This window comes from Plectropomus leopardus, chromosome 10, assembly GCF_008729295.1.
Source record: "Plectropomus leopardus isolate mb chromosome 10, YSFRI_Pleo_2.0, whole genome shotgun sequence".
NCBI classification, from domain to species: domain Eukaryota; kingdom Metazoa; phylum Chordata; class Actinopteri; order Perciformes; family Serranidae; genus Plectropomus; species Plectropomus leopardus.
The window spans coordinates 4483277-4497390 of NC_056472.1; the positions used below are offsets into that span (position 1 = coordinate 4483277).

A 14114-nucleotide genomic window follows, 5' to 3' on the forward strand; every position below is an offset into this window, starting at 1 on the left:
CCTCTCAAAATCAGTGGGTTTTTCAAATGTTTTTTGTTTATATATTCTTTTTTAATTTGTATATACATACCTCATCCCTGGGCCACTCTATATATATGTGTATGTGTGTGTGTGTGTGTGTGTGTGTGTGTGTGTGTGTGTGTATGTATATATATACATACACAAAGTCGCACTCCAGCTACCCCCCTCCACTGATTAATAAAATACAGTCCCTAAGTTTAGTTCTACTTGCTGTTGCTCTACATAGTTAAATCTCTAACAAGCATCACGTTGATCATGTGTTTTAAAAATTTTAATCTGCAAAGAGAAACTATTGTTCTCATGTTAATGTAATACATGATTTAGGCATAAAGTTGGCCTGTCTCAAAACTGCACTTGATGCTTGAGTAAATGCTCTCATTGTATGTGTGCAGTGGGATTGTTCTACAGGTTGACTTATTTCTCTCTCCCTCTCTCTCCTCCCACTCTGGCATTCTCCCACATTAATATGCTCTGTGTGTGTGTGTGTGTGTGTGTGTGTGTGTGTGTGTGTGTGTGTGTGTGTGTGTGTGTTTGTGTGTGTTTGTTTGTTTCAACAGCAAAAACTACATCTCAGGCACGACAATCCTGTGAATAAATCCCTCCGCGCCCCCCAGCAAGGAGAGCCACTCCACTGCAAATCACCAAATATTACGCCATCCTCCAGCAGGCTAAGTCTCTCTCTCTCTCTCTCTCTCTCTCTCTCTCTCTCTCTCTCTCTCTCTCTCTCTCTCTCTCTCTCTCTCTCTCTGTGGACTGACAGCGGTTACATGCTCTGCCCAGTCAGATTTTGTGCATCTGCTGGGACTGGTGGGAGGACGTCGGCTGACTGCAGCGCATTGCAATGCAGAGAGGAGAGACTGCGATGCCTGTATGAGCTGCACGCCTGAAGCCCACAGCAGCAGCAGGAGCAGCAGGAGCAGCCTCCTGTGCGGACAGGGTGCAGGGAGGTGCTGCTGGAGTTTCTGCGCACACACACACCTCTGGCCGCTGCTACCCGAAGAGGGCCGAGGTGTCTCTGCAGCGCCGCAGCAGCTTTTCAGAGGGATACCGTCTCGATACGTGACTCCGAGCCCAAAGCTGCCCTGGCTCGGGATCTGAGAGGGAGGGGGGGCCCTACCGCGGCACCCCGCCCGTCCCGCCTCATTTGGACTGCAGGGATAACGACCTAAACCGTGATATCCCCGCTCAGAAACCACCGAGCAGGTGTTGGCGGCAGCGCTGTCACCCTCCGTGCACCGTCCTCCTCCATCCCCGCACCTCTGCGCCAAAGGTAAGCTCCGCCACCCAGTGCGCCTCCAGGAACGGAGGGACCGTGTAGGTGTTCATGTCTCCCAGCAGCGATGGTGATAATGATGATGGTGGTGATGATGCTCTAAGCAGCTGAATCTTTCATTAAACAACCGCAGCGCCGTCCTCTGCGTCTCGTTTTTCTGCTTTCCGCCGTTGTGGTTTTGCACCGAAGGGGAATAATTGATCGATTTTTTTGGTTTCATGCGCGCGTCTTGCGAAAGCGATGCATTAGAAGAAAATGACGTAGGGAATTCCCACAGTAATCCAATAGCGAGCGATGACACCTGCACATTCCGCCAGTGCGGTCCCTGTATGGCCTGCTCAGTCATGTGCGCAAAGCAGAAGCGGCCGTGCGCGGCCTCGCCAGCGCACGGATTGATTTGAAATGATTAAAGTTGGAGACAAACTGTTATGTAACGTGATTTTGCTGAAAGCGTGAGTTACCTTCGCGTCTCTTTAGCTCGGGAGATGTTGAGATGGTCCAGAAAGTGGCCTGTGTTTACATCCATACGAACGGTTATCACCCCGCTCAGACATGGAAGCCCACTGGCATTTATATCTTATCAAATAATGTTATGGTTATTATTGAGACTGGGTGCTGGAATCCTTCACGTGGACCCGCAGTGTCTCTGCTATACACCCCTTTGTGATCTTGCACTGCAGAATTTACTTTTTTTCCAACGGTGATCTGCTTTTAAGGTGGGCTGAAATGTGCTGAACTGCACAGCTTTCACAAGAATATCATCCATCAAGCAAATCTGTAATCTGAGATGAACTGAAACAAGCAGAAATACAGTTTTGTTAGATTTTTTTTCTCTGCAGATCATCACAAAAAAAGCAGAATTTCCTCACTTGACAGAATTTGACAAGGGGGCAACCTGTGAGCGTTTGGCTCTGACGACTGCCCAGATTGTGCGCAGAACCCATAATGTGAGATGCAGATAGCTGATGAGTAAATATGTGAAGTTTTTGAGTTGTGGATAGGTAGATATGACAGAAGGTGAGAGAAAAGTGAGGGAATCCAAAATGTCCTACACAGGGTCCCTAACAACTTGCGACACCCCAGAACTTAAGGAAGTGTGTATGATGATGTAAAAATCCTCTTTGAACACACCATTTAATATATATACGAAATGAAGTCGACACTCTAGAGCTGACTGTGCACCTCAACACACCCTTCATTTCACACAATCACGTCTTCAAACCTTCTAATGACAACAGCAACTCTCCTTTGCCCTGTGTCACCAATACGTCATTCCTCGGTAGCCATACTAAAGTGATCAAAGTGGCAGATTAAAGCAGTGTGAAGAAGGGTCACTTTGAGAATCCATCATAAGCTCTCCTAACATGAGGACCAGCTGTCCTTTAGCTGACCCGAGGTCCACTTTAGAAGAGATGTTTGATGTGTTTGGCCGCTGAGGAAAACGGGGCCTGTCTTTTTAGAGCTCTCACTATTTGTTGAAACTCCTAAAGACTAGTCCAGCCTCACTGCTATTTTCACCACTGATGGGGATGGAGAACTGGTTCTAGTTGAAAGTTCCAAATTGTGCGATCCATCGGATTTGCCTCCAAGCTTATACATTCCTGTCATCGATGCTGGCATGTTTTTCTGAGAGTTGCACATTGTTCAAAGGTCAAATCAAGCAGCAACCTCGGAGTCTGATAGAAAAAGCCAATGGGAAAGTGCAAAAATTATTAAGAGTAATTTCTTATTTTAGCGCTGACATCATAGTGTTTAACAGCCAATCACAATGCTTGATGCACACAGAAGACAAAGACAGAAATGTCAATTTATTGAATGGCCATTTGATGCTGGCTTCAAAATATATATAAAAAAAGAAAAAATAATTATAAAGAAAATTATATATACACTCTTTTTTGTTTCATTTCTTTTCTTTTTTTTTCCTCAACTTTTCTTTTTTTGTAACTTTTTACTAAAATCTTATCAATTATCTTATTGTCCTCCTTCCGTATTTTTTAAATTACGCTAGTTTGGTCAGGTTTCAAAGGGTTAATGAATTATGAAAGATTCTGATTAAAAACCAAGAATCTGTAAAGTGCAGGGCTGCGGTTCAGAAATCAGAGCAGCCGTCCACCAATCATAAGGTTGGTGGTCTGAACCCGGGCCCTTGCATTTCAAAGCTGCAGTGCCTCGGGCTATAGATACTGAACCCCAAATTTCTCCCGGTGTGTGAGAGAGTGTGTATGTGTGTGTGTGTGTGTGAATCATTATCTGATATAGTAGCCTCTGCCGCCGCTGTATGAATGGGGTGAATGGTGCTTGTAGTGTAAAGAGCTTAAAGTGGTCACTAAAACTATAAAAGCTTTATATAGGTGCAGTCAATTTAGCATTTAAAAACTGGCTTCCTTTGTCATGTCAAATGAAAAAAACAATTGCAGAAAAATGTGTATATTTCTCAAAAGGAATGTATCCGAAAAAAGTATTATTTTGCTATCGATACTGAAACTAAAGTATTTTTTGGGTGCTATAGTATCTAATGATTTCAAACAACACTCAGCCTTTTACGCACCCTTGATTCCCCAGCAATCATTCTGTTTATAGAAAAAGAGAGAGGGTTTTGGAGGGTGAATATAACGGTTTTGTGCAGTGATGTAGTGAGAAAGAGATCGATCATCGAATAAAAAATATGTCCTCTATTGAGTCAGGTGACCAGACTTCACAGGCTGTAAAGCACTTTTTTAGATTGAATTAGCTAATGAGTCAGGATTTAAAATGGGAGAGGAACATAGAGGTCGGGTCGCCCTGCAGTGATGTCACTGTCTGCTTCGTGTACAGGTCTCTATTAATCCATCCTTAACTCTTTAACATCCTTTTTTCCCCTTTTGTTTAAGCTTGTTCAAGCCATTGACATACTAAAATGTTGGCATTTAACGCTTCCTGCAAATCAAGGTGTGTTACATTTCTACATTTCATTATTCGTATGATATTAAATCACATGTTTATGACTTTATTTTCTCTTCAAGAGGAGGAGATGATGAAATGTGGAAGACCAAGGGGGGACAGCTACACCAGCAGACTGCTGTTTGAAACCAACAAACAGCAAAGGCTGGTATTTTTAGCTACTCATGTCCAGCTGTGTTTGTAGTGACCAAACTGGGTTGTTAAAGCCAAAATATGATCTTTTCCTAACCCCAACTAAGTGTTTTTGTGCTCAAATTAAACTACATGTTAACCTCAGTGTTGCCGCTACATGAAATTGAAAATTGAAATATAAAGTTTCAACATGTTGGCTACATATGAAATGCACAAATTTAACCATGGTTTGCAGAAGCATACAGTGCCAACATTTTTAGTGGTTATTAGTTTGCAAGTTATGCAACTATTTGGCTTCAAAGGTGCTAAACAGACATTTTATACACCTTTAGTGCTTCATTTGATATACAATTCACAAAATTCAGCCAGTTAAATTTGGTATTTTTGGAAAGGTCTCCATATTGATTTAAAGGGATAGTTCACCCCAAAATCAAAGACATATTTATCCTCTTACCTGCGGGGCTATTTATCAAGTTGTTTTGATGTGAGTTGCCGATAGTTGGAGATATCGGTCTTAGAGATATCTGTCTTTTCTCCAATATAATTGAAGTAGATGGCACTTAGCTTGTGGTGCTCAAAGCACAGAGAAAATACATTTGAAAATCAGCAATGTCTCTTTCATTAAATCATGACCCAGTTACTCAAGATAATACACAGACCTCGTGGGTAGCAGCTCATGTAAAATCTGCTTTTTTTTAATTCTTCAAAAGTAGTTTTTGGCGTCTTTGAACACCACAATGCCGCCGTTATATTAGAGAGAAGGCAGACATCTCAACAGCCGATATCTCCAACAACTCGCACTAAACAATCTAGACTCATAAAAAGTACTACAAGTAAGAGGAAAAAAACATGTCATTTTCATTTGGGGCGAACTGTCCCTTTAAAATGTGTATGTGAGTTTTTACATTTTGCTGCACAACCTAAATTAGTAATGACTGACCCCAGTCATTGCTCTCAATGTGACTGCTTCTAAAATATGGGTGGAAGAAGAGAGAATACTCTAGAGCCATCTGCTTTTGTATACAGTTTTTAAGCTTGTCATAAATCCATAAACATCCCACTTTCCCATTTATGGAAAGGTCAGCATTCTATACTTGGAGAGGGTGATATCAATCAGTCTTCAGGCGTAAATGCCATTTCCGACTGGCCGAGGCCTGTCATGAAGGCATACCTCCTGAGGAGTGACTCATCCCTGTCATGTACTCTCAGGGCAATGTGTTTAGAGAACTACCCTGAGCGGGACAGGGCACTTTTTCTGGGAAGTGGGAGCACTCTGGCACCAACCTTGTAACCCGTGTTCTCGCAGAATGACTCACAAAGCTGCGTCCTCGAGCGAGCTCTCTGCAGAGAGTTGTAGTCAGGTGGACTGCTCAGTCTTCATCCAGCTTTAGGTTCATATTAGAGCTCGGTGAGGAGGTAGTTTTGCGAACACAGTATATTTTCATCTTCTGAGTCAGAAACACTGTTTGTAGAAGCGCGGATGAGAATGTGTGTGTGCGGTTTTGTCGAGGGGCGGTGTATTTGTTTTAGTGTGTAAGGCCTCTTTGTGCTGGTTTCGTGTTTTGTTCTTAACATTATGTGTCAGTGAGGCACAATGAGACCTCGGTGCCACTGTGTGCGCCTGTGCCAGCTCCCCAAGGTGCCCGTTCTGTCAGGCTATAAAGTGCAGCAGTCACCTCCACAGGGGCACAGAGGGGTCCCCACACACACACACACAGACACACACACACAACACACACACACACACACACACACACACACACAGCCAAAGAGAAACAGAGGGAAAGTGAGAGAGAGGAGGAGGAATCCCTTCACTGACATCACAGCCCCTACAGCTCACATCACATATCCAATTTGCATAAACACAGCTTTAAACTAATGATTATTATCTATTATTGATACATCTCCTAGTTATTATTTCTATGAAAAGCCAGAAATAAGTGAAATATGTCCATCACAAGTCTATAGTTGCATATAAGTATACTGGCAGCCCAAATCATCCAAATATGATGATAGCAAACAATAGACTGTATATAGAGATGGAGGACATGTCCACACTTACCCCCACTATGCTTAAATGAAACCAAAACAGACCCAAAAAAAGCTGCTGCCATCTCACACCGGTGAGGTCATTTGGAGTCAGAGTCTGCGCAGTAGTGATATCTGCAATGGTGAAGTTCTAGCCAAAACACCCGTCTGCCAATCCCAGCAGCGCCATTGAGCATAAGCACACTGATTGGCTGACACAGCTGTCAGTCATGGCGGAAAATCCCTGTTTTGCAGAATTGAATAACTCATTGAAACCAAAACTTATCAGTTAAACGATCACTTGAACAAACATCTGAGTGATGAGAACTACCTTAACTGACAGAAACTGTCTTTGGGAAAAATTGATTTGGCATGTACTTTGAGTTTTTAGTTTGGCTTATGTCCAATTCACTAACAACGGTGAGCATGTCAAGTGGCAACATTGCATATTGCATGACTGTAACGAGATAATAAATGGTATTCACTTGCCAGTGGTTTGACTGTTTTGACTGTTCAGTGTATGTTTTCATGTGTAGTAAGCCTCAGTATTTACCTGAATCAGCTGGGCATTGTAGTTTTTAGCAAACATTACTCATACACGTGGAAGTAGTGCACTTGTTGGGGACTATTTACAGCCACAGATTTATACACAATTGGTGCTACAGTGAGTATTTCCTGCAGCAGGATGGTGTGTGTGGGATTGACTCAAAGTGTGTGTGTATTCATGGTAGGAACATTTCACCCAGGGCAACGCTGTGGCTCATTGATGTGCTTTAATAGTTTTCCATTGTACGTTTCTGCAAACCACGGATATAATACATTGATACTTTTTATACGTATCATATCAATATTCCTAAAGTGATGTAGTTTTGTTTAGTTTGATTACAGGTATATAAATGGAGATGGGGATTGTGGATGGTGTGAGATCATGGTGAGATGCCAGCTGCTACCACTGTTTGAAAACAACAAAACTGGTTGTTTTTTAGTGAGATATTGTGGCATTTCCAGCCATAGTATTTAAAGCCAAAATGTGATCTTCTCTTAACTATAACTAATCAGTTTTTGTGCCAAAATATAACCACACATTAACAACAGAGTTGTTTTAATAAAGCTTAAATGTATCATCCAGCTATTAAGCTACAAATGTTATTATGTGTGATGTTTAATCCATGATATATATGCAATAATGCAGCCTTTTTGTTGTAAACCTCAGAATTTATAGAGAGGGGACACAGAATTATACAAAGGGACATGTGCATGTGTTTGCTGTCCATCTGCTCATACACTCTCCCAGAGGTTTGCAGAAACATAAAATACCAACATCTATTCTGGTCATTGGGTAAAGGTTCCTTGAAATTATTAACCAAAGTTATTAATTGCGCAGTTCAATTATTTAATTTTCTGCCGATAACCACCAGAATAATTGTGTGCGTGTGTGTGTGTGTGTGTGTGTGTGTGTGTGTGTGTGTGTGTGAGATTAGAGCAGAGCAGTGCAGGGGCCTGTGTTTGTGAGCATTCAGCATGTCTTCCTCCTGGCATGAGGTGTGTAAGGGGAGGTGTGCAGCCGTATTACTACGATGGTGCCTGTCAGTCATGACTGTCACATGGGACACTGAACAAGACAGACTTTTTCAGCCTTTTGCATTTATAAAACAGAGAGCTGTCACAAAGAATGTTGTTATTATAATTCCCAAATACCTAGAAATCTTCTAATGCTGACATGCTGTAGGAAAGTTATCTGAAGAACGTCTTCTTGACAAGACATAAGAAAACAACACTCCAGTATATTCTACCATCAGACCCTCTGCTGCAGATGTGTTTCTTTTTAGTATTCACTGCACAGCGGTGCAGAGTACAAAGTATTTGGTGCCTAATAAAAGAACAGTACTCAAGTGACTGTCTTTGCAAGACAGGTGTCAAATTTAACATCATCCCAGAGAAAGGTTAGAATTAGAAACACAATTGGATTTTGGGGGACTCATATAACACCTTGTTTATCTCTGTGTTTCCTGAGAATCAATCAGTAATCCTGCATCAGGTCAGAGTCGTGCACAGCAGTGGAATTGGGATTATAAAGGGAAATGGCAGTCTTTTAGAAGAAAAAGCACTGGAGTGAGTCCAGATTGTTCAGTGCCCCCTCCTGAGGTCATGTTTTGGTGTGTGCTGCTCTTAGCTGGTAGACAGACTCCTCATCCCCCTGCTTTGAGTGGGACGGGCGCAGCCGCCACGTCTCTGACTCCACATCAGGGTTAGACAATGCCTGGCAAACATGAGGGGGGCACTCGCACCACAGGAACACTTACGTAACGACTCAGCAGTTACATATACACTTTTTTAGTTTCTTCTTTTTTTTTCAGAGTAAGCTTTGGCTTGTTTATGAAAATAAATGGCCCCTCCCTGCTGGTGCTACATGACTGCGTATGAGGCCACGAGCACACGTGAGCGGGATTTACGTATTCCTGCATCTGTGATGAAGGTTTTATTCTGTCATAAATCCCTGTATGCGGTGTGTGTATGTTTGTGTGTGTGTGTGTGTGTGTGTGTGTGTGTGTGTGTGTGCGCGCGCGCGTGTGTGCATATGTGTGTGTGCGATGCAAGCTGCGCTCTGGTAATCTTGTCGAGTCAGGGACGTCCAGGCTTTCCCCCATGTCAAATGCAGCAGATCTTATTTCAATATAAGGCCCGGGTTATCCAGAAACACAGCCAGTCCACATGCATCAGCGCAGAGGCCAGTTCATCATTTCTGTTCAGTCGCTTCAAAATGCAAAGTGAATTGATTCAGAGGCTCAGGCACAATATACACAGTATATTGGACAATTTGTCATACGAGCCACTGCATCGGAATCGCTTTTGAGATTATTTCCAATCTTTGCATGGTTAGGAATTTGCACAGTCATACTCACACACAGTCTACCTGTCAGAATGTAAAGAAAGAAAGGGCTGATCTTACTACTGACTAAAAGAGACATCCACAACAGAGGTTGTTTATGTCTGCCTGACACATTTCACCTGTTTTTCCAAACTCACTTCTGTCGTGTCGTGCTCCATTGCACCACACACACTGATTTGGTGCTGCGGCTATTGTGCTTTTTCAACTTTGATAAATGAAGCAGGCTATGTTGTTAGTGAGTGCAGTGGAGGGAATCATATTGACAGAGGTTTTCAAACTGTGTGATGCACCTCTCCAGGGAGCGTGAAGGGAGTGACCTAAAGAAAAGATACTGCTTGAGGTGAAAGAGACCAGTAGACAGGAGGTTAGTTTTTGTAGTCTGGCTGGCTGATTTGGCAAGCTTATGGCATGTTTAACAGTTGCAGCAGCAGCGGCTTTGACAAACAGACTATGGAAGCACTTTAAGGACATTAAAACTAGGAATGCACAGTAATAATGGTGCATCATCAGCATCAGCAAATAGTGGCTTTAAAATGAAATATCTTTATTGAAATTTGTCGTAAGTTTCAGACCCTGGATGCTCCTTATAATTCCAAAATTTGCCTAAGATGCATTTATTATCAGTTTTTTTTTGTTTCAGTAACAAAGTAATCCTAAGTGTCTATCCATTGATGCATTGCAAACAGCATCTACTAATGGCTGACTCAGGATGCTTGTAATTCAGCCAGTTTGGCAAACTGTAAAAAAAATACGGGCTAAAAAAAGTCCCAGTTGCATCACCTTTTAAATTTGTATATAGGTTAAATAAGGATGTACACAGTTATATGGAAGCTTTAGAGGTAGTAAAAGTCTGATTTTTTTTCTTGCACCTTTGGACGGAGGCAGGCTAGCTGTTTTCCTCTGTTTCCTTTCGTTATGCTAAGTGAACTGGCTGCCAATGTTAGCTTAATATTTACCACACTGATATGAGAGTGGTATTGGTTTTGTCATCTAAGTCTCATCAAGAAGGCAATAAGCATTTCCAAAAATGTCAAACTAACCCTTTAATATCAGAATATAAGAGGAAGCATAAACTGTTCAGTCATTTGATTTTCAGTTTGGCTAATGTGAAGGCTAATAACCTAACAATCCAAATGTTTTTTTAGTGTTTTTTTTAATACAGTAATGTATACAGTGTAGATTACACACAGGCTTGCAGAGGAAGCAATGGTTTCAAAGCACCACTGAACAGCTCAGCTTTTGAGATGTACACGCACTTAAAATGCCAAAGATATGAGGGCTTAGCTCAGACTTCAGCCCACATGGTTTTCCAGTGACTGCACCAGGCACATATTAGCTGGAAATTACCAAACCTATTCTCCGTTGGGGGGGAGGAAAAAAGCTCCTCAGTGCGTCTAAAACCAGCTGCCTTTGGCTAGATTCTGAAGTCACATGCCATCCTTCCTTTAAAAACAAAATGGCTCGAGTTGCGACACTGACAGCGCTCCCCAGACAGTTCCCAAACTGGCATTTGCTGATTGAAGAGCTTCCTGGGAGGCAGATACAGCTGCCTGTCTCCTTTCTCTGTTCGTCCTAAGGCTGCTGCTACTGACAGAAACCATAGAAACCCGCTCCCAGAGACGTGTGTGTGTGTGTGTGTGTGTGTGTGAGGGTTATTAGGATGATTTAGAGATTCCTTTTTCCAGTGGTCACGAAGAGATAATGGATTTCGAACTCAATCATTTCAGTCTACTCTTCTCTACTGTGGGAAGGTCTGTTTGCACCAACATACATACTTTTATTAATTGTTTTTATTAATCATTCAAAGAAGTAAATCATGTTTAACCCTTGTCATTTAGACATTAGTACGCAATAAATTAATTTTTTTTAAAAAAATCAAAGACATTGTAGATAGGTTAAGGCCTTTTCACAATCTGTTTCCAGGGCTGTATTCAACCTAAAGCGTTGTCCGTCAAAGCGTTTTTTTTTCCTGTCACAGGGCTCGGCATTAACACTCGCCCAGGACAGGTTAACTCTGTGTTCAGGCAAGTGGAATGCCTTGAGTTAAAAATTAATGTGATCTACAGTGTGACTGTATCCGAAAATAAACCGTGCAGCGCCTTTTCCACTTGAGCTGTGTGCTGGTGTGTTGAACAGGATTTATGGGAAAAATCTGACATACTGGACACGAAAGAGGTCAACTCTTTACAGTGACGGTGTCATATACAACATAAAGTTACTAACGTTAACCCAGGGGAAAAGGCAACGAGCAACTATACAAGAAATGGCTCAAAAATGATCAAGAAATTAGTAAAAAGTTACCTGAAAAATAAACCCAAAAAAAGTTAAAAAATAAATAAATAAATAAAAACGTGATATTGCTTTGACGTTTGTTATCAGCTGTTTAGGAGCAGGAGCAGGAGCAGGAGCAAGAAACAAAATAAACAACATAAACTAGATTCAGTGAAGACATAATGAATTTGTTCAGACTAAACAAGAAAATAACTCAGAAAAATGATAAAAATATATAATATATGATATATATAAACATGTAAACATTTTTGTTCTGTAACATAAGAAATTTAATTTTTTAATTTAATTTTTAAAAATTAAATAGATTATCAAAATAACTTTCTTTCTTATAATCTTTCCTCCAAAATTTCAGGTCTTTTTCCTTTCACCTTTCACAATTTTTGGGACATTCCTTGCCAAGTTGGACATTACCTTTTTTTCCCATGCTTTTTAAAGAATCCAACCAATTCGCTCAGGTTTTAAAGGGTTAAATATCTCTATCACTCTGCATGCGACAGAGAAATTTCCTATTTTTAGCCCAAAAGTAATGTTAGCCTCCCTACTGCTCCAACAAGAGCTCCTGTGTGATTGTATCCCTTTCAGAAGCTTTGTAATCCAGCCTTGAACTGTAGTGTCTTTTTAAAGGCTTTGGTCCATAAATCCATTGGGATAGATAAATGGTTTTCTGTGATTATTTATTTGGATCCACAATTCCTCTGTGAAATCATGGACTATCACCTCCGCACCACCGCTCCCGTGTATAAGGGGCTTGCCTTTCCGTTATCGCTCGCATAACACACCACGTCGCCTCTCATTAATAACGACTAGTGCTGCAATAGAAATAAAGTTGCTGATGTTTTGAACATCCATCGGCATGCTTCTTGAAATATTATATTGCGAGACGAGAAGTCACATGACATCAGTCAGTGCAAACGCAGTCATCTTGCAATTGTGTTTTATAGGCATCTCGAACGTATCACTAGAGTTTTGAACAAATCTGTAATGGAAACCTGCCTTGTGACTGATGCTCGTTCAGTCATTTGTTGATTGCAGCTAAGTGGAAAGCAAACAATTTTGAAGCTTACAGTTTTTTCTGTCTTTCTCTTCTCTTCCCATTTTTAGGTTCCCATTGCCATTGAATAAGATGACGTAAGAGTCGGCAAATATAGTGACTGTTTATGTCTATCCTTTGCTACAGCTGTTCTGTTATGATGCAAGGACCAGAATGGTTGATGAGAGGAGCCCCTGTGGAGAAGGAATCGGCACATTATTTCCAAAGTTTCCATACGTTCCCAGGCACGACAGCCTCTTCAAACCAGCTCTTAATGTTGAGACATGAAGTTGCGTCAGTGGGGATAAATCAGTAAAATGCGTCTTCACTTTGACGACCAATCTAATCGTTAAGAAGCTTCCACCAATCGTTGCCTCATCTAAAACCCTTTCCAACAGTTTTTGCTTCTCGTCTTCTTACCAATCGCACAACATGCGTCCTTCGCTCGCTACAGCTGTCCTACCACCCAGGACCCGCTCCCACAATCCACCCAACCTCGCAGTGGGGGGCCGCGAACACCTCTCAGCTCCACGAAGGCGTAGCCCCCACCTCCGGCACACCCTCAGTCCGGAGAACCTGCGAACCTTGGCAGAGAGGGGCGGAGCTGCTGTCGACACTGCCTCTGTTATCAGCAGCCCTATCGGTCTCCCACGGGCTAACAGTGACACAGATCTGGTGACCTCCCAGAGCCGATCTTCGCTAACGGCGTCCACTCTGGAGTACACGCTGAACCGCGGCCAGAACCTCGTCATATCCTGGGACATCAAGGAGGAGGTGGATGCTACCGACTGGATCGGGTTGTACCATATTGGTAAGTGATGATTTTTACATTTGTGGTTGCTAGTAGAACTGCTCTTAATGCTGATCTCAACATTTTTTCTTTCTCTTATGTTTCTCTTAGGTGTATTGATAGTTTTTACTGCATAAATGAAATCCATGCATAGCCCTAATAATAAATATGCAAGGTATGCAGCTATGCAAGGCCTCCCTGTTCCTGTCCTATACATTTTTTAATGTTCTTGGACTTAAATAGATCAGAACAGAACTTCCAGGTCTGAAGTCATTAGTGAGTCTAAAGTAAAAAGGGCCCTACAGCAAATTGCTCTAATTTTACATTTTTTAGGCATGTCAGATTGTGCCTAAGAAAAATTGTGGTGTCATGAATATGCAAGCAGAAGCATGTTATTAACCAAGCAAGAGTTTAACAAAAAGATCCCAACACTGGAAATCGCACAAAGGTCTTTCTCTTTCAACAGTATGACATGGTCTTTGTCAGCAAATGGAGTTGTCATGACCATGGTTGTGTTGACATACCAGCACAGTTGTTATATTAATCCATTGTTATATCAATCCAAAGGAATTCTACCCTGCCTTGGTTTAGGGATCAGTCTTAACTTTGGAAATAGTATCTGAAGTATTATATTTATCTAATATTGTACCTGAAACATTATAGTATGAGGCATTTAATTGCCTGTGGAGTGGCAGACCAGGGAGGTGGTTCCCATTTT

General features: G+C 41.8%; 1 protein-coding gene across 1 annotated transcript in view; it reads left to right on the top strand.

Annotated features, from left to right (window-relative positions):
- Nucleotides 1-828: 828 nt before the first annotated feature.
- The window catches only part of hecw2a (HECT, C2 and WW domain containing E3 ubiquitin protein ligase 2a), a 58011-nt gene continuing 44725 nt past the window's right edge, over nt 829-14114 (top strand). The window contains 2 exon segments of the mRNA XM_042495139.1: nt 829-1291; nt 12678-13417. Of these exon segments, the coding sequence (XP_042351073.1) occupies nt 13039-13417 (379 nt within the window). The 5' untranslated portion in view covers nt 829-1291; nt 12678-13038.